Here is a 20182-nt window from a genome sequence, read left to right as displayed (position 1 = left end):
GTGGTCTAGCAAAGTGAGTGAAATGTAGTTCAGCAGGGGATCCCACTGTGTCTCCAGACCGCTTCCCTCTCCACTCACTTCCTGGAACTCTGCCCAGCTCAAGCACTTCTTTAGTGAGAGACTTTGGTCCTCATGTCAGTAAAGGTGCCGACAAAGCAGGAAGAGACGCTGAGCTGCACCCCTCTTCTGAGGTCCCCCAACATGGATCCCGTCACGCACTGAGCACCAAAGCCACAGGCTGGCAATGACTGTGAGGGTACCTGGTTCCCCATTGCGATCTCCGCACAAGCTCCCCACTCTCGGGCAAGGCTAAGGCGGCAGATGAGCACAGCTCTTCTCTGAGAGCCTTCTCTGGCATCTCCTGATGTCAGCCCCTGACCCACCCACGCACCCACGACCCACTGGCAGCCAGCACATGCTCCTGTCACTCATCCAGAGCTGCTTCCTTGAGCAGGTCCTGGGGCTGCAGGGCCTCATGGCAGCCCCTCTGCAGCCACACTTTGCAGCATACGGCAGCGAAGGCCATGCAGCTCATCCCTGGTGGGATGGCCTTTAGCCAGGGCCTATGGATGTCCAGGCCAGAAGCGCCGTTCCCCACCCACACTTTTGGAAGTGCTCAGTCAGTTATCCAGTCCGCAGACATACATCATGTGCCCCGTGCACTGTTCAAAACCCTGGGATACTGTGATGCTCAAAACAGACAGGGTCTCTGTTCTCAGGGGCTCTGTGTTGTCTGGGGGTAGACAGAAACAGTCACAAGGAAGATTCCAGGTGGGTGGGGGCGTGCTCTGAAGGAAGCAGGGGAGGGACACGTTGCAGAATGGCCTGTCTGCCACTTTAGCTTAGTGGTCAGAGAGAGCATCTCTGGGAAAGCGGCACGTGAGCTGAGGTCTGAAGGAGAAGGAGGAGGCAGCCGTGCCAAGACAAGCAAAGAACATTCCAGGCAGAGGAGCAAATGCCAAGGCCTGGAGATGGGAACAGGACAGCTGGGGTCAAGGGAGAGCAGGACACAGCAGCCTGGCTGGAGGCGGGTAAGCGAGGAGGAGCCCCGGGGGACGTGGGCAGAGCAGTTCTTGTGGGCTTGGTGGCCGGGAAAGGGAGTTCATGTTTATGACACCTTTGTGGGCTTTCAGGCAGGGGGATGGCATGAGGTCCATGAGGGATGGAGGATGGACAGGGGCAGGGTGGAGGCAGGGAGTTCGAGAATCCAGGCCAGAGACGAGGGCAACTGGCCCAGCCGTGGCAGCCCTGGAGGGGAGCGAATATGTTGTACTCGTGGTGAATTTCACAGGCAGAATTGAAAGGACTGGCCCTGCTAAGGACTTCAGTGTGGGGAGAAAGCATCAAAGATAACTACCAGGTGTTTTGCCTGAAGCAACTGTGGGTTGTGTGACCCTTTGCTGAGCTGGGGAAGGCTGAGGGCAGACCGAGCTTTGTCTCATTCTATTCTGCTTTTGTGGGAGTGGGACTTGGGAGTTCAGCACGCGGCCCATGAAGTCTGTCACGCCCGCAGGATGTCCACGTGCAGGCACCAGGTCAGCCCTTGATGTCTAAGTTGGAGGGTGGTGGAGCAGGCAGGCCTGGGGGTTTGGGGGCAACTTTGGCAGATAGGTAGCCAAGGGACAGTGCGAAATCTCCCAGGAACAAAATGTAGATGGGGTGGGGGCGAGGGAAGAGCCTGAGAGAAGCGCAGGCCCCACTGGCCTGCACTGAACTCCTGAGTACCTAGTGCTGCCTGAGGCTGCTTGAAAGGAGGTGGCGTCCACAGAATAGGAAAAAGTATTTGCCGATCATATATCTGGTAAGCGTCTAGTATCCAGGATGTATAAAGAACTCTTACAACTCAAGACAACCCAGTTTAAAAATAGGCAAAGGACCTGAATAGACATATCTCCAAAGAAATGGAGACACCACACCCACCTGGAGTCTTTGTGACTGTTTCTGTCTCCCAACAGACAGCATAGAGCCCATGAGAACAGGGACCGTGTCTGTCTTGAGCGTCGCTGTATCCCAGGGCCATACAAATGGCCACTAAGCATGTGAAAAGCTGTTCAACATCATTAGTCATTAGAAAAATGAAAATCAAAACCATAATGAGAAACCACGCCACACCCACTAGGATGGCTGTTAAAAAAAAAAAAGCCCAGAAAGGAACAAGTGTTGGCGAGGATATGGAGAAATTAGAAACCCCATACTTTGCTGGTTGGAAATATAAAACGGTGTCACCCGTGGTAAACAGTCGTTTCCTCAAAAAGGGCACACATGGAGTTACCAGATGATGTGACAGTGCCACCCCCAGGTATCCACCCAGGAGAGCTGAAGGCGTATACCCCCACCAAAACTTACACACAGTGTTCAGCAGCACCGTTCATGACAGCCACAAAGCCGGCACAACCCGGATGTCCATCAGCTCACGAAGAGATACATGAAATGTGATCTGTCCATGCAATAGAATACTATTCAGCCGTAAAAGGGAATGAAGTGCTGAGTCACGCTACGACATGGATGCAGCTTGAAAACATGCTAAGTGAAGGAAGCCAGACACACAAAGACAAATATTGCGTGACTCTCTTTACATGAAATGTCCAGAATGGGCAAACCATAGATGGAAAGTAGACATGTGGTTTCCAGGGGCAAAGGGGTGGGAATTGGGACTAACCAAAAACGGGCACAGGTCCTCTTTCTGGCATGATGGAAATATTCTGGAATTAGTAGTGATGGTCGTGCAACACGGTGAATATACTAAAAACCACTAAGATGTCGGCTTAAAGATTGTGAATTGTATGCTCCATGACTTCTATCTCAACCAGAAACGGGATTGGAGAAATAGCAGAGGTCACATGAACATAGCATCAAAAGTCCCACCCACATCCTCCAAGCAGAGCATGTGCACAGCTCTGTCCACTTCTGGGCCAATTGTGAGTGCCCCAGTAAGCTGGGATCCCCAGAGAAGGGCGACCTGGGTGGTGAGTGTGCCAGAAACTTATTCAGGAGGGAGCAGTGTCAGGAGCCGAGCGGCTTCACTTGGAAACCAGAAGGCCGAGGCGAGTCTGAGTGCTCCCCTCTGATGTGGTTTGTTGTTGCTTTTGCATTTTGGAAGGGACTTTGCTGTCACTGGAGTACGTTCGTACCCGTGATTCCCTGAGGCCATGAGCAGCGGCTTCGTGCTGCACCTGCTCACACTCGGTGGTGGTCTGTGTGTGCCAGGCGCTGTGCAGAGTACATTACCTCCATCACCTCCTTTGACTCCCAAACACCTCAGGGACTTTTATCCCTGTTTTATAGAGAAGGAAACCAAGGCCCAAAATGGTGAAATGACCTGCTCAAGGTCACAGAGCAAGTGACTCACTGAATCTTTTTTCTTTTTTTTTTTTTTTTTGAGACGGAGTCTCGCCGTGTCGCCCCAGGCCAGAGTGCAGTGGTGCAGTCCGGCTCACTGCAAGCTCCACCTCCCGGGTTCACACCATTCTTCTGCCTCAGCCTCCCAAGTAGCTGGGACTACAGGCACCCGCCACCATGCCTGGCTAAGTTTTTGTATTTTTAGTAGAGACGGAGTTTCACCGTGTTAGCCAGGATGGTCTTGATCTCCTGACCTTGTGATCCGCCCGCCTCAGCCTCCCAAAGTGCTAGGATTACAGGCGTGAGCCACCAAGCCCGGCCGACTCACTGAATTTTGTACTCCATCTGGTATGACTTGTAGAGCAACAGCCAGGTCCCACGGGCAGTGGTCACAGGGCAGCATCACGCAGACCCCTTTGAGGACTGGCCAGCGGTCTGCACTGGGCGGCAGACTCCCGTCCTTCCCTAGAGATGCACAGCAGGGGGCGGCAGGGCAGCGGCTGGGCTGGAAGGCAGGACTCAGGTTGGGGAGAGCAGAGTGAGCAGACCCCAGCGGCCAGCAGGCTTCACCACCTCTGCCTTCCCTGGGCTGGCTTGCTGGGTTTGGACGTGAGCAGTGAGCTTGCTGGTCTGGAAAGCTGACCTTACCATTCATGCGCCTCATCTCCCACCCTGAGCTTGGACTCAGGCCCAGGCCAAGAGGTTGGCTCTGTGTCTTCTGCACACGGCCAACCTGCTGGGGAATCAGGAGCCCCAGGGAAGACCTCAGCTGATGCCCAGACCAGGAAGCAGACAGGTCCTGGGAGACCCCAGGCATACCTCCTGCCTGCCTGTGCCAGCAGCTCTTGACAGCTCGGAGAGTGTTCTGGATCTGGCAGAACCCAGGCCCCAAAGCTCTAAGACCCGTGTGTATTTTACCCGAAATCTAATCCATCTGGTTCTCATTTATTTACACTTAACTCATCAAATGCAATTTTGCAAGAGCCGCTCGATAGCCAAGAGGCTTTTCTGCCTAAGCCGCGCTTCTGAAAGGAGCCGGCAGGCGGGGGGGCCTCAGCCCCCTGGGACCAGGTGGGAGCTCTCAGTGCTGGAGGTGGAGTTCGCTTCCTGAGATGGGCTGGGCACCTCTGCCTCTGTTTCTAGACCTTCCGTGGGAGCTGGGACACCGGAGCCAGTGGAGGACCTGACACACAGTAGGCTCTTGACAGCCATGAAAACATGGGTGGGTCCAAGCAGAACACGGAGTCTCTGTTTCAAATCGGGAAATATTTGCGGGAAACACAAAGCAGCCAGAGCTGGATCCAGAAGTAATTTTTAGTTGTTATAAATAACTGTGAACCTGGACTCTTGGTCCAAAGTAGAACAAACAGCCAGCTATTAATAAAAACAAACATCAGCATCTTGGGCCAAGAAGCACACCTCCCGGGGAAACTGGTCCTGCCTGCAGAGGCCTTTCGGAAGCGGGTCAACCTATGGCCTGCTGATGTCAGCTCTGGAAATTCTTCTTGCTGGAAAACAACCATGTCAATCACAGCACAGGGGTCCCCTCCCACACATCACCCTTCAGTGGCTGGCAGCAGGTGGAGGTGGCCTGCGCCTATGAGGACCGAGTGGAGATGGGCAAGAGTCACAGCTGAGGGCCATCCGCCGCCACGCCGGCCTCCAGAGCTGTGCTCATGCTGGGCACTGCACAGTGAGGAGGTGGGACCTGACCCCAGAGACCCTGTGGGACCAAGGTGCCATGTCCTGTTCCAGCCAGACTCATCACAGCAGCCACTGCCCATGGAGAAGGGATTGGGAGGGAGAGGCTGGAGGCTGAGACCCAGGAGAAGTGTGCAGCCTACCCCAAAGAGGAAGCTGAGGTCCAAGCCAGGGCTGTCTCATGGGAGCCAAGGAGACGGACGGGCAAGGTGGCGTGGAAAAAGTCAGCAGCCTTGGTCAGACCCTTGGGAGAGGGGCAGAAGAAAGGGGCTTCGAGAACAACAGGGTCCTCACGCCTGGTGACTGGGTGGGATGAGGACCAGACCCTGACCAGTGAGGCTCCTCTTTTGTGCTCCAAATGCTCAGCCTTTCTTGACCCCTGTCCTTCCCTTCTCCCACCTCTGCCCTCCCCCAGCTCTGCGGGCTGAAGGAATGGGAGTTCACTGCTCACAGGGAGCAGCCTTCAAGGACCTTCAGGCTCCCTGTCTTTTGTCCCAGACCTCACTGGAGTGGTCTTTTTCTGAGCGTGTCTCCCAGCCCCACCTGCTGAAGGCCCCTGTGGCACGGCCCACCAAGGTTCCACCTTCTCTTCCTCCCAGCTCCCTTGCCTGCCATTTCAGCCTTGGCCCGGAAGAGGGAAGGGCTCCGGCGGTTCGATGGCACAATCACAGATACAGTTGTACATCAAAAGAGGCTGTGGACCAGTGCCTTCCAGCCTCAACCAGGCCGGTCCAGTCAGCTGTGAAAGGCTCCTCCCAGAACCGGGCATGGAGGGCCCGCTCTCCACTCTACCTCCTCCGTCTCTCTCACCAGTTGAAAGGATTTCCTGAAAGGAGCCTCCTAGAGTCTGCCCCAGAGCCCAGGGGACCTCCTGTCTCTTTGTAGCTAAGTCCCTGTGCTGTGCTGAGGAGCTCCGTGCCTTCTGGGAACATTTAGCTGTGGTCATAAATAAAGATGAAGGACCATGAGCTGCCAGCAGGATTCAGAGGCGGGACACTCCCCCTACCCCTCCTAGAGCCGCCCAGGGATTCTGGACCCCGGATTGGAAACGCCCACTCAGGGGCCTCACTACACGCAGGCTCAGCCCTGGCCCAAGGCCTCAGTGGTTTGGGACACTCTGCGTGTCAGACTGCACAAATGTTTTCTGCAGGGACTGTCCCCCTGCTAGTTGGACTGATGTGGGGACCCGAACAGAGCTGGGGTTTTTGAGCACTGTGTGGGGTCGCCAGGGTAGGGTGCAGGCCACAGAGCAGCCTCGCTCACTCTACATGCCCATGGCCTGGCTCTGCTGTTCCTCTTAGCCCAGCATCCAGGACCCTGTCAGCCACCTTTCCCTGGTTGCTTCCGGAACTCTCCTCCTGTTAGAGAGGCTGCAGGCCCTTCCCCGTCTGGGCCCTGCCCTGCCCCTTCCACGAGCCTTTGCTTTCAGAACACCTCCGCCTCCTCCAGGATCCCCAGGCTCAGGTCACACCTCTCTGCTGTCCTCAAAGCAGCTCCTACTTCGCCTCTTCCAGGAAGCCTCCCATCTCTGTGCTCTGGCCCAGTGCCCTGGAGCTTGGTGTCCCTGGCAGCTCAGGGGTAGTGTGGCACAGAGCAGGTGCTTGGTGTTCACGGAGTGAGTGAATGAACAGAGACGTTTCAGGTGGATTCAGAAGGCAAGAAAAACTTCGGTCTGGACAAGGAGGGGAGGCAGTTCCAGGAGGAGGGTGGCATGCACACTCGGGCAGAGGTGAATGGGTGGGCTGTGTTCAGAGAGCAGCCGCAGCGGATTCCTAGAGCATGGCTGAAGAAGTGGGCAGGCTATGAGAGCCCACTCACAGCTGAAGCCCCCCTCGTGCCCAGTGGGAATAAGGACAGCACTCTGCCCCCTGGGACTGGTCCCTCGGCGGTAGTGAGCTCCCTGGCACTGGTGTGTGCAAGCACAAACTGTGCCATCCCATTTACCCTCCTGTCACTTGAGCAATCACTCTTGGCCTGACCCGCTGCTAGGAGCAAGGATATAAAGGAGACTCAGATCTGTCCTCACCCCAGGGCAGGGACAGGATAGGCAAGCCCTCTGTTCCAGGGCAGAGGAAGGAAGTAGTGAAGGAAGGCAGGCCTGGCCTGGAAGTTGGGGTGGAGTGAATTATGCTGGGCACCAGAAAGACTACACGGAGGAGGAGGCTGAGCACTGGGCTTTGGAGAGGTGGGCATGGAGGGGCCAGGGAGGTTTGTAAGCATCAGCACCTGGGAACCTTCGTCACTACCGCCATCGGACTTGAAGGGTCGTCATTCACAGCTGAATCCTGCGGGAGGAGAGGGAGGGCTTTGGATTCATGGGGCTTCCAGTTCTCTTTCTGCCTCTTTTAGAGCTTTGAGGAAATCTGTCTCCATCTCCAGGCCCCAGTTTTCTCACCTGAGAATCAGGCATAATAAGAATAATGCCCCCGGTGTGGAGCTGTTGTGTGGATTTATTAAGATAGTGCCTGAGCTGGGGCCTCGCTGGCAGCAATTGCCGTTATTTATGGTAGTGAGGCTGGCAACCCCGCCCAGCCTCAACGCTCACCTCTGTGTGAGGGCTTGGGGGTGGGCTGGGCTTCTCACACGGGGCCAGCCACACAGGACCCATCCATGCACTAACAGTCAGTTCCACGGGGCAGAGAAGGAGGAGGGCTGCACACACCACAGGCATTCCAGGAGGACTTCCTGGAGGACGCAGTCTGCAATCCCTCAAGCTCTGGGAGCACTTCCCAGGGATAAGGCCTGGGCATCGCCCACAGGCTACAGGGCAAGACAGGGGCAGAACTCAGGGAGCCTGACTCCCAGGTGTGGGTTCCCCTTTTCCATGAGGACACCTCTCATAAGAGTGTGCCAAATGCTGGGGGACCATGGGGCGGTGTGTGCTGGGCTCACAGCACCTCTTGGAGAGAGCCAAAGGACTGTTTCTCATAGTGCCCTGCCAGGCCTGGCCAGGGCCTCCAAGTGAGCCCAGTCTGTCCTGGGCTCATGGGCGGCATCTCACAGACCCAGCTGCTGCAGTTGGACGCTCTTCAGACCTCAGTGTGGGGCCCACTTGAAGTGCTGGAGACACAGGGGTGCAAGAGGCGTGTGTGGGGCCTCAGGCCCTTCCCTAGAGATGCTGGTCATGGCCTCAAGCCACCCAAGAGATTTGGCAGCCATGATTTCCTCCCCTCCTCGGGGGCCGGGGGTGAGGCCTGTTTGGACCGCAGTGGGAAAAGGGTGCAGAGGGGCAGCCCCCTCTTCCCGCCTGCTTCATCTCAGGACTTTATCACTTGGGAGTGGGGACAAGACATGTTTACATGGCCCTGCATTTGTTTCCCATTATTCATCAGCACTGGCGAGTCATTGTTCCCTAGTAGAGTAAACAGCCCTGTCCCAAGGCCCAGCCGCCCTGCCAGGTCACTGAGGGTTTGTAGATGCCTTACGTCAACCGCCCTTTGCTTCAAGCTTTCAGTGAGGTGAGGAGTGGCCAGGCCAGACGGCTGCAGATGGGCAGCGCCAGGGAGCTTCCTCGTGACAGGGATGAGGTAGCATTTCTGCACTGGGAACTCAGCATTTGAGAGTCTGTGTCTGTTTGGTTTGCTTTACAGTCGGACCTTTAATAGGGCTGGGGAAGCCGAGGCGCAGAGCAAGGAATCTGAGAACCATGAGAAGGAAGGTAACGACCGTGACATGAGAGGGGTCCGAACTGAGTCCCAGGGACAGCTGCCCATGTCCAGGTCCCATTGTTAAGTGTATGCCAGCACAGTTCTCTACAGGGTCTTATAGGCCCAGAGATGGGACTAACCCCAGGAATGCTGGGTCCTTCCCGATGCTCCTCACGGCAAGCTGCATCTGGGGCTGACGTGCATGTGCTCAAGTTGACACTGGACTCCAGCTCGTGTGAGGAGCAGCCGGCTCTTCGTAGCATTGGTCTGAGCACACGCACTGACGCAGCCAGCTTAGCCTGGGGCCAAAGGCGCGTGTTCTGCAGCCAGACCGCAGGGCTGGGTCCCGCCTTCACTCTGGTGTGCTGTGTCACTCTACTCAAGCTACTCCAGCTCCCGGAGCCTCCGGGTCCTCATCTGTAAAATGGGGTCAATAACATGACCTGTCACACAGGTAGCTGTGAGGATCGCGTGGGCCTGCGCCTGACAGATAATAAACACTCACAGATGTTTGCTTTGTGTTGTTAGCAGGATGAGTAGGACACGGGGCCTGGCTTGGTGCTTTTCATGGTCCAGTGCAGGCTGGAGACAGACCCCAGGGGCAGACATGGCTGAGGCTTGGAGGGGAGGGAGGCGACCACTCGCCACCCCTAGGGGCTGCCCCCAGCAAAGGTGGCATGGGCACTGGGCCCCTAGGGGGTCCTAAGCAAGGCTTTGTTGAATGGAGAAAGGTGCTGAGGATAGTCCCTCTCCCTCCTCCCCAGGCTTCCCCAGTCAGAATGGTGCGATCACCTGGCTCCTCTCAGCGAGGGCCGCTTCTACCATTTTAGCTGTAACCGCTGGCGGCTTGTAGAGTCCAGAGCTCTGCCTGCCTCCTCTCACTGCCCACACGGCTGACATTTGAGCTTGCCAAAGAATAATGGCCTCGCTGTCGGCCTCAAAGGCAGCCGCTGGTGTCTTAGGTGGTAAAGTGGTCTGTCGTCCATGAGTCTAAATAGGACCCGGCTCAAATCGCTCCACAGCTGAGTCCTCTCCCAGTTCAGTGCAGGTCACCAACTCTTTACCTTTTCACATACTTTTGGTTCCAATAGTAAAAGATGTCTATGTTAAAAAGAAGTGTATCAAAAGCTCAACACCGAAGAGTGTGTGTGTGTGTGTGTGTGTGTGTGTTAGGGACCGGGGATTGGCTAGAAGCAGCCAGTAGCTCACGCCGCCTTTGTGGTTTTATATATTTGCCTATTAAAATGACAATACAGACATGGAACATTAAGGTTTAAGAAGCCCTTCTTTCATTAAACAAACTGACAGAGCAGGGGGTTATGACTCTGGTAATTGAAACACGCTGTTGTGCTCAAGACCAGAACTCCATAAAGACTCTTTTCAGCCAATAGCGCCCTTTGTGCCAGCGGCCTCTGGTCAGAAATGAGTGTCGGCCCTGAGGTCTGCCTCTCCCCGAGAGTGGGAAAGACCACTTGGCAGCCCTCCGCAGCCGTCTTGGCAGCCGGAGGTCAGGGCCTTTTCTTAATAAAAACCTCCTCATTCTCGGGATTTTTGAAATCAGTTGCAGGGCACAGAGCCTTGGGGCACTGCGCTGTGCTCCAGCCAGTTATCGTGTTGTGCTGCTGATGGTAAACCTGAGCTGAGTCAAGAGACGGGGCTCGTGGGGTTGCAGCTGGCAAAGCTCCATGTGTTGGGGACAGCTGCTGCAGGCTGCTGTGTCTTCCTAGAGTGGGGGGTCTGGCGACGTCACTGAGAGCTGAGGTTTCAGGGTCAAACCACCGGGTTTGAATCCTGCCTCTGCCACTTACCATACGTAGGACTTTAGACAAGTGACTTTGCCCCTCCGCACCTAAGTTTCCTCATCTATAAAATGGACTGGTACCTGGATCTGACTTACAGGGTTGCTGTGAGAATTAAAGGAATTAATACAGGTGAGATGCTTAGAACAGTGCTGGGCACTCAGACAGCACTGTTGAGTTGGAGTGAGCTAGCATCATAGCCACTGGACTCTTTCCAGGACTTGCTCTCGGGAGTACCACTGTGCAGCATCACCATGGAGTCCCGCTGTACCAGTATAGCACAGCACGATGGAGGCCCACCGTACCACTGTAGCGCAGCGCGATGGGGCCCCACCATGCCAGTATAGCACAGCACAATGGAGGCCCACCGTACCACTGTAGCACAGCGCAATGGAGGCCCACTGTGCCACTGTAGCGCAGTGCAGTGGGGGCCCACTGTACCACTATAGCACAGCGTGATGGGGGCCCACTGTACCACTGTAGCACAGCACAATGGAGACCCACTGTACCACTGTACCACTGTAGCACAGCGCGATGGAGACCCTCCATACCACTATAGCACAGAGCAATGGAGGCCCACTGTACCACTATGGCACAGCACAATGGAGGCCCACTGTAGAGTGCCACCATGGTGCAGGGCCGTGGAGGCCCACTGTACAGTATCACCATCACACAGCACCAGGGAGGCCCTCTCTGGAGTCCCTCCCTTCAGGGCCATGTGAGGAAATTCACTGCATCCCTGTCCCGCCAGCCCCTCGTGCCCTGCTTCCAACTTAGGTGTGATCTCTGGTCCCCTTCTCTTCCTCTTCTCACAGATGTGGACGAGTGTCAGGACAATAATGGTGGCTGCCAGCAGATCTGCGTCAATGCCATGGGCAGCTACGAGTGTCAGTGCCACAGTGGCTTCTTCCTTAGTGACAACCAGCATACCTGCATCCACCGCTCCAATGGTGAGTACAGCCTATGCTGACCAGGCATGTCCCCCCGCCAGGATGGGCAGCCCCCAGAGTCCCCTTCTCCACATCTCAATTCTGGGGCCCTCAAGGTCAAGGCAGGGAATTTTGGTGGTAGTCTGAATGACTGTTTTGCACGTCTGGTATTGGTTCTGCATGGGCCTCCTTCCAGTTCCTTCCCTCTACCTGCTACACCAGGGCTGCGGGTGTTTCTCGTGTTTATATGTGGGGCCACAAGTGGCACATGTGACCAGAGGAGCTGTTTTCCTTTCTGAGTTGGGGGCTGGCTGTGGCCAGGAAGAGTGGGGCCCCATTCTCCATGGGCTCCTTCTCCGAAGGGGGCTTGAGGCTACCCAGGCTGTGTGCCAACTTCTCTGTCTTCATGAGCCTGGCAGCACCAGCGACTCCCTGCTGCATGTTCATTGGGTTTCCCGCCAGGAGAGGGTCCTTGTGGTCGGGCGCCTGCTGTTTGGAGGCCAGGCAGTGTGGCAGGCCAGCCTGGGGAGGTGCAGAGGGCCCCAGGAAGACACCCCACCAGCTGGAGCACTAGGTGGCAGACCCAGGCTGAAGTGGAGCCTGGCCACCAGCCAAGCCCAGCAGGCAAAGGAACTTGGTGTTACGGCATCAGTGGTCAGATCCTGGAGTTTGGGCTCAGGGCAGCAGAGCTGTGAGGTGGCGGCAGAGCTGTCCAGAAAGCCAGGACACATGTGCTTGGAGGAGAGGCTTGGAGGAGAGAGCCAGGACACATGTGCTTGGAGGAGAGGGGCTTCCAGGCAGAGAACAGCATTTGCGGAGGCACATCTCTTGCTTAAGATAATGCAAGGGCAGGCATCCGAGGCAGGGCTGTGTGCCAAAGCAGAGTGTGCTGTGAGGGCAGGGCAGGAGCCAAGGTTCCCAGGGCCTGGCTGTCGTGAGCTGTCAAGGGAATAAATGTAAGGAAGAAGGCCAGAACTGCCCCAGTTCAGGCACGCCCCCATTGCTGACCCTTAACAAGGAGGAGGCGCTGGAGGCTTGCGGGCATAGAGGGCGTTCCTCGGAAGGTCGCCCCTCTCTGGTACACAGCACCTGCAGAAGGCTCAGAGAGGGGCTCATGCTGAGAGATGGGGAACCAAAGGGCACGCACTGGGCTCCAGGCCAGCCGGACCCTGTGTGAATCCAGCTCCTCCTCTCCCACACTGGAAGCCTTCCCATGGGCGGCTCTACTGACTGCTCCCCAGATTCCTCGCCTGCAAAATGGGGATGTGGTGTTACCCGGCAGGGCGTTCAGAGATGGAGCAGGACCGTGGGATGAGGTTCCAGCCTCCCGTGAGCAGGCAGGAGGCTGTGAGGTGCGACTCTGCCAGCCCAGGCATGAGTTTCATTAGAAAACAGTTCCTGAGAAAGTGAAAGCAAAAACATTTAAAAAGTACTCAGGATAATAAAGTGGAAATACTCGAACAGGCTCCTTAGAATTCTTAGTGTTTGTTGCCTCAAAGGCAGGACCGGCCTGCTAATCATGGCTCTGTGGTGTCCCCAGAAGAACAGAAAGCCCGAGCTCCGTGGCTCCTGGCACTTGCTGCTGTCACATTGTCCACACTCCACCCAGGTGGCTCCCGGGCATCAGGAGTTTGTTTTGCGCCTTGTAAGACCTCCCAGTTGTGGGCTGTGGGGCCAAGCTGCCCACGATGGAGGCAAACCCTATAAACCAGGACTCTGAGCCCAACAGGTTGTATAAGAAGCAGATTGATGGGGACAGAGTGAGCAAGTGCGGGGAGGGGTTTCTGCTTTCATCCAGGGAGGGGAGTTCACAGAGTGACTGCTCTGAGCAGGCTGTAAAGTCCCAGGCCAGGGTGGTGTGAGCCTCCTTTTCAGCCAGGCTGTGTGTGCTCTGTTCCTTTGAAGCCCGGCTTTCTCCCCAGCAGGACTCCAGGTGGAGCTGAGGCCCCTGGATGAAAGAAGGGTGTGCTGCGGGCAGATCACACCCGCAGCCACAGCCTGTTTGTTACAGGTTTGGCCTGTAAGCATCTGCTGTGCTGAGGAGGTTACAAACCTTAGCGTCTCCCACAGGACTGGGGTTGGGGAGGGGATGACATGGGAGCAGCGACAGCAGGGGCTGCTGGGGCCACACGCTTACTCTGAGCCAGGCACGGGCCTGAGCACTGCCCAAAGACAAGCTCACTCCACCTTTGCCACTGCCCGGCGAGGCTGGGTTGTGACGCTGAGGAAGGCGAAGCCCAGCGAAGTTAGGGAAGAGGCAGAGCCAGGATCTGAGCCAGGCACGCTAGCTATGGGGCCCGCTCCTTGGGAGGTGATGCGGTGTGAGAGGAAAGAAACGGGTGATGCGGCAGACAGTGCTGGAGCTGATGAGAAAGCCAGGTGGGAAGCTTGTGGGGAATGTGCCAGGCTGGGCGCATGCAAAGGCCCTGGGGTGGGAATGGGCACATGAAAAGCAGAACAAAGGGTGGGATGAAGGAGCAGAGTGTGCAAAGTGGGAGGAGCCCAAGGCGGGGAGGTGGGGGCTGGACAACACGGGGCCTGGTGGGCTGTGGCAAGAGTTTGGATTTTGGGCGGAGGGCAGCTGTGGGGAAGCTGGTTGAGCAGAGGTAGGAAGTGATGCTTAGGGGAGAGGGGAGGCCATCTGGGGGAACGCCAATACTTCCAGGGGCTGGCATCTCATAAATTGTGCAGTGGCTGGTGTTGGGTGGGACCCTGGGCACACATGGCTCACTCCACCCAGATGCCCCAGGTGGCCAGATCCTGATTTTTCAGGAAGCCAGGAATCCAGGTTTAACCAGAATATGGATTTGGGGGCCTCAGTCCCAATCTGCATTAACCAGCGTGTTGGTTAAAGAAGTACCTTCTCTCCTTAAGATTTTTGTGTGGCCTCTCCTGATTTTTTAATCTGGGCAATGAAATCAGTCCAAAAAACAACAGATAACTTATCAGATTGCTCTCGAACGACAAGGTGAAGCATTCCAGTGGGTTTCCACGGCTGTGTGGAAGTCCTGAAGAGGGCAGAGCAAGCACACAGCACAGTGGCCAGCGGCCCATTAATGCCCATTGGGGAGACAGGGACCTGGGGACTGGGTAGGTTGTCTACCTCTCTGAGCCTCAGTCTCTTGTGACAATTGCCCACCATTAGTGTCAACTGCAATCATGATTGTTATAGCTCAAAATTAGAGCGTGTCAGAGGAGCTAAAACTGAGCTTGTTTTGCACACAAGTGACCTCTGATTCCCATAGCTCCTGGGAGGGCTGAAGGAGACAGAGCCATTTGGCAAATTAGATTCCCCCTATCACCTGACTCTTCCTCATGCCTGTCCAGCTCTTTGGAGCCTACCCCTGAACAGGGAGAAAAGCACACAGGCTGGTTTTGATTAGATGGAACCAGATGCGTGAGAGGGGTTGGCCCAGGTCGGTCCAGACTCCTGGCTGAGAAACACAGGGCTCAGCCCGTCTGAGTGGCCCCGCTTCCTAGGCGCCAGAGCACACCCTGGGCCAAGGCATGGCTGCGACCCTGGCTAGGCTTGGGAGGATTAGGTTCTCAGCTCCAGCTCTCCATGTGGCCTCTGCACAGTTACTCTTGCCTCTTTGGGCCTTTTCAGCTGTAAAAAGGGCCTAGCTGTCGAATTTTCCCCATTCGCGGAAAAATGCTCTGGTCAATCAAGGGCAGCACCTGTCCTAGGAGTAGTGACTGATGCAGGCAGCTTCTTCAGGTCTTTAGAACACAGGCTTGATTTGGGGGACACACACAGGCTCCTCCTCTGTGCCCACACTGGGCAGGAGGGAATCCGAGATGTTGGAATCTGGCCAGTTTCCCTCCACTCAGCACTTCCGAGCACTGCTTCTGGCCCCATGATAGCACCCCCTACCTCCCACTCAGCCCTAGCCCAATAAGTACTGACAATCCCTCCTCCGGCCACAGCCCCAGGGGCCTGCCCGCTGCCCCCCATCACACCCTTGTGCCTGGTGTATCTAGAAGGCAGCACCTTCAGGCTCTCTCCCTCTCCCACACTGCTCTTCTTGTCTGTAACTTCTGATGGATTGATGCCACAGGAAGATGTGGCCTCCTGGAGGAACTGTCTCCTTTTCTCTCAATGTAGAATTCTGACCAGAATCGATCCGGGAGTAGAAAGGGTTCTGGAAGGCGTCAGTCTTACTAGCTACGTGAATGCAGGTCACTTGTATTTACCTGCTCATTCATTCATTCATTCATTTATTCATGTGCCGGGTGCTCTGCTAGCCCCTAGGATCCGAGGCATGGTCCACTGGGAAGCTTTCAGCCTGGACAGGGGATCACGTGCTAAGTAGGGGTCCTAAGAGTTCCTGTACAGTCATGAGCTGAGGGGAAACGCTCTGGGGATTCTATGGCTTTGGTCTTCTCATCTGAGCAGCAGAGACGTCCGTGACATGGTCTCCTCCTCCACCTGGTGAAATGTTGCTATTCCGAGGGTCCAGCACTAACACTGGGCCGCACTGGCTGCCAGCAGCTTTGGGTTTGAGATGCCCCTGGCCCTCCGTGCAGGAGGCTGTCCTGCAGGGCTCTGCTCTGAAGCCTCATCAGACGCCACCTGTGGGCTGGCCTCAGCCTTGGTGGAAGGCACCAGAGTGAGAGGAAACGTCGCATTGTCTCCATCATTGTAGGAGACAGCACAGGCTCACAGCGGGGCTTCAGGCCCAGCGGCCTAGGCTGGAACCCCAGCTCTACCATGGACCATCTCATGACCTTGAGCAAGTCACTTAACTTCTCTGTGCCTCATCTGTAAAATGGAGATAGTCATAATACCTGCTTCGTAGGGTTAAAAAGGTATTGAAAAGACAGTTTCAATAAACACGGGCACTTATTCATGTGATTTGTGACAGATGAGGAAATGAGGCCCTGAGAGGGCAGGGCCTGGCCCAGGGCCCCACAACAAGCCGGCCGCAGAGTCAGGACCTGGGAGCTCTTGGAACGAGGCTCTGCTGACACGTGCCAGGTGCTGCACGGGAGCCTGTTCATTCAGCAGAGGGAGAGGGGAGGGAGAGGATCAAGAGGCCAGCTTTGTCCTCGAGAAACTAGCGAGCTGGTGGTCCTTGCACCCAGGTTCATCTGTGCACAAGGTAGTACATGCCAAAACCTGGGGCCCAACAAGATGGCCATTGTCCCTCATTCATCGGCTGAGCTCCCGCACCTATTTGGCCTCGGGGCAGCCCTCCAGGGTGCCCAACCACCCATCCTTCCTGCAGAGGTTTGAGTACACCTGCAGAGGTGTCCCTGCTGGGCACAGGTAATCAGGAGTCACAGCACAGACGGAGCACCAGGGCCCTGCTCCTCACCCCGCCCTGTCTACTGACAGCTCCCACACCTAGTCCCCCGTGAGAGTATCCCACCCACCGGACAGCCCATTCTGAGCTGAGCCCTCAGGGAAAACTGTTGGGCTCTGCCTCTTCTGTGCCCCAGTGGCCACCTCTGTCCCCCGCCCCCTATTGTTGCTGGCGGCAAGCTCCAGAAAGTGGTTTTCTGCCTCATGGTGCTCGTGTCCCTGCAGCTTGGGAGCTCCCTGTGGGCAGGGACTATGTTCCCCACATCTCTGAGTCCCACTGCCAACTTGGGCCTTTGGAAAGGACAGAGGGAGGAAGGAAGAGAGAGAGGAAGGTGGGCGTGGGCAGAGGCAGGATGGGTCTGGGAACAAGGCAGGGTGGTGAGCAGTTCAGCGTGGACACTGAGGAGCGTCGGGACAGCACTCAGCTCACAGCGCCCTCGGGTCGTGCTGTTAGATATTGGTCAGTGTGGGCTGGTGGACCATGTGGTTGGGCCGGGCAGGGGGCCAGACAATAGGGGTCCTCTGTTGATGAGGGCCCCCATTTGGGAGAAATGAGGCCACGTGCACAGAAAGCCTGCTGTGCAGCTGCTCTGCTGGGGTTTTATGCACTGGAACAGGCCGTGGGGCAGCCTGAGGTTCTCCCTGCAAGGACTGCATGAGTTTACCCAAGTGCGTTTCACCTTCCGGTTAAAGTTCGGAGTTTGTTTAAACACATGCATAAATACGTGTAGGAAACCGCATTGCCCTCCCTCCGCAGGCATTCCTCGTGGGACTCGAGCCCACTGTTCACAAAGCTCAAGACTTGGCATCAAGAGTGATGTTGTCCTACAGCCAGAGTCAGAGGTGGGGGCCAGCAGTAGGAAAGCTTGGCATCAGGAATCAGTCCCTTTGTGTGTAATGTGATGATGATGATGATGATGATGATGATGATGATGATGATTGCAAGAGCTGCATCCAATGCATGCTTGCGTGTGCCAGGCCCTGCTACCAGGCACTTTCCATGCATTTCCATTCATTGCGTCCTTACAGTGCCCCATTTTCCAGATCAAGAAACTTGAGGCACTGAGAGGTTAGGGAACTGCAGGGTTGCCAGTGGCTTTGGGGGATTGGAGGTCTGCCAATCTGGCCCCAGAGCCTGGGCTCCTGACTGCCTGATAGTGAAGACAGCAGCAATGGGGAAGGTTCTGGGACCCCTCTCAGTTGTCGGCCCAAGTATGGTGAGACTCTGGCGGGGCCTGAGGTTCAACGGAGATGCCTTTATAGCTGGCACCACCTGCAGCTCCAGGTACCGAGTATGCCTCTTTAAGCACCTAGAGTTCAAAAGACATCTTGTGGTAGAAATTTTCTGCAGTGTGGCACGCACTTCCCTTCTCCCTTCACGGGAACAGCCTGAGTCGGCTTGGCCTCTTTCTTCCTACAGTTTAGGATTCTTGTTATGAACTCAGTTACGGAGACAGAAAATGGTTGCTAATGTTTATCCCCACACTGAATGTCCCCAGACCTCTGGCCTAAAAGTAAACGCTTTTCTTTCGACACTGCTCTTATTAACTGTTACATACCACTGTGTTGTCATGGGTCTTGCTCTGAAGACCATGGCCGTGTGTTTCCATACACAGACCAGGTAAGAGCCTGCGGGCTCGGGCTTGCTGATAAGAGTGCGTGAACTTTAGAGCAGCTGCCGGCCTCATGGGAGCCATTGCCACTCATTTCTGAGTATTTGCTGGATGACCTCTGGTTAAATTAAACTTATTTTGCTTATAAAACCCATGCTTGAAGTATTTTGGGGATCCGTTCATTTTATCTGTAAGTTTGCAAGGGCAAATACCTAATGATAACTAGAGTCAAAACAATAGGATTTTTTAGAATTTTTTATTTTGAAATAATTGTAGATCCATAAGAAGCTGCAAAAAATAGTGAAGAGTGGTCTCAGATGCCCTTTACCCAATTTCCCCCAATGGTGACATCTTACGTCACTAGAGTTTAACATCCAGACCGGTAGCCGGACGTTGGTACAGTGTGTGAGTGTGGCTTCACGCCGTTTATGACATACGGATCCACATCACAACCACCGCAGTCAATAATTCGCATTTAGTTATAATTGAATAGTATCCAAATCAGTACACTTGTGAGAATGAAAGGAGATACTATTATTAATTATGCCAGGGCTGTGGATATCAACTGGGACTGTCCCAGGCAAAGCAAGACATTGGGTCACCCTAATACTGCTTCATTTAATCCCTTGAACCCTCAGGTGGATACTAATATTATCCATTGCAATTCCTTGAACCCTGTGAGCCGAGTACTAGCCGCTCCCATGTTGCGGATGTGGGTCAGAAGCTCACAGAGGCAAACAGTGTGTCCAATAGTGGCAGGACTGGAACCCAGTGGTCTGGGTTCAAATCATGACCCTCTCCCACGGCTGTCTGTCAGTGTTTAAAGGAATCACAACCACCCCCATGGATTCCCCCTTCTTTTTTCAAGTGTGGAAATTGGGTTCTAAGGAGAAGAGGAACCTTCCTGCCCAATATGCTGGTCAACCTGTGGTCCCCAAATCTACATGTGCCTGGGCAGGGCGTGCTGGATGAGGAGCAGGGCCAGGGGCTTGGCTAGCGGGCTGTTCGAGGCAGAGGAAGCTGAGCTCAGGGCTGGAGCCAGTGGGATATGGAAAGGGGTTGGAGAAGCCCACAAGAGGCTGGGTGTGGTGGCTCACGCCTATAATCCCAGAACTTTGGGAGGCCGAGGTGGGCAGATCACTTGAGGTCAGGAGTTTGAGACCAGCCTGGCCAACATGGAGAAACCCCATCTCTACAAAAAATACAAAAATTAGCCAGGCATGGTGGCACACTCCTGTAATCCTAGCTACTTGGGAAGCTGAGGCAGGAGAATTACTTGAGCCCGGGAGGCGGAGGTTGCAGTGAGCTGAGATCGTGCCATTGCACCCGAGCCTGGGTGACAGAGTAAAACTCCATCTCAAAAAAAAGAAAAAAAAAAAAAAGAAGCCTGCAAGAGCAGGTGGCTTCTGAGGTGGTGGCCAACTGATGGAGAGAAGGTGGGTGGTCAGCAGACAGAGGGGCCAGAGTGACATAGGCAGGATGCTGTTGGGAGGATTAAGGGGGGAGATTGGGTAGCAGCAGGAGTTTGTGGTAGAAAGAGAGGGCAAGGGGCTGGCAGCGTCATCTGGGCCCAGATCTTGGTGGACAGCAACGGATTGGAGGCAGCTGGCCTTAAAAAACCACTTCAAGTAGGACTCTGGAGACAGGGAGCCAGAAACCCTGGGGAGAGGCACAGGCCAGTCCCGTCACTTTCCTGGAATAATGTCTGGAGCAGAAAGAGTCCTCAGATGCCATCCACCGTCCTGCGCCATCTGACTGCAAGCAATTCCGTGGCTGTCCCAGGTCCACAGCGCCTGGAGGGATGGGTGCCTGTGTCCATCCTGGTGTCTGTTTGTTTCTCTACACCATG

At 55.4% G+C, this 20182-nt stretch overlaps 1 protein-coding gene across 3 annotated transcripts in view; it reads left to right on the top strand.

Moving 5' to 3' along the window:
- Positions 1 to 20182, top strand: part of SCUBE1 (signal peptide, CUB domain and EGF like domain containing 1) — a 146835-nt gene that overhangs the window by 41916 nt on the left and 84737 nt on the right. For all 3 annotated transcript variants that reach the window (XM_034948492.4, XM_034948491.3, XM_055105419.2), the window contains exon 4: positions 11302 to 11436. In XM_034948492.4, coding sequence (XP_034804383.2) covers positions 11302 to 11436 — 135 coding nt within the window. The remainder of the gene's footprint in view (positions 1 to 11301; positions 11437 to 20182) is intronic.

This window comes from Pan paniscus, chromosome 23, assembly GCF_029289425.2.
Source record: "Pan paniscus chromosome 23, NHGRI_mPanPan1-v2.0_pri, whole genome shotgun sequence".
NCBI lineage: Eukaryota > Metazoa > Chordata > Mammalia > Primates > Hominidae > Pan > Pan paniscus.
The sequence above is the reverse complement of the archived record's forward strand: the minus strand, read 5'-3'. Positions and strand labels throughout refer to the sequence as shown.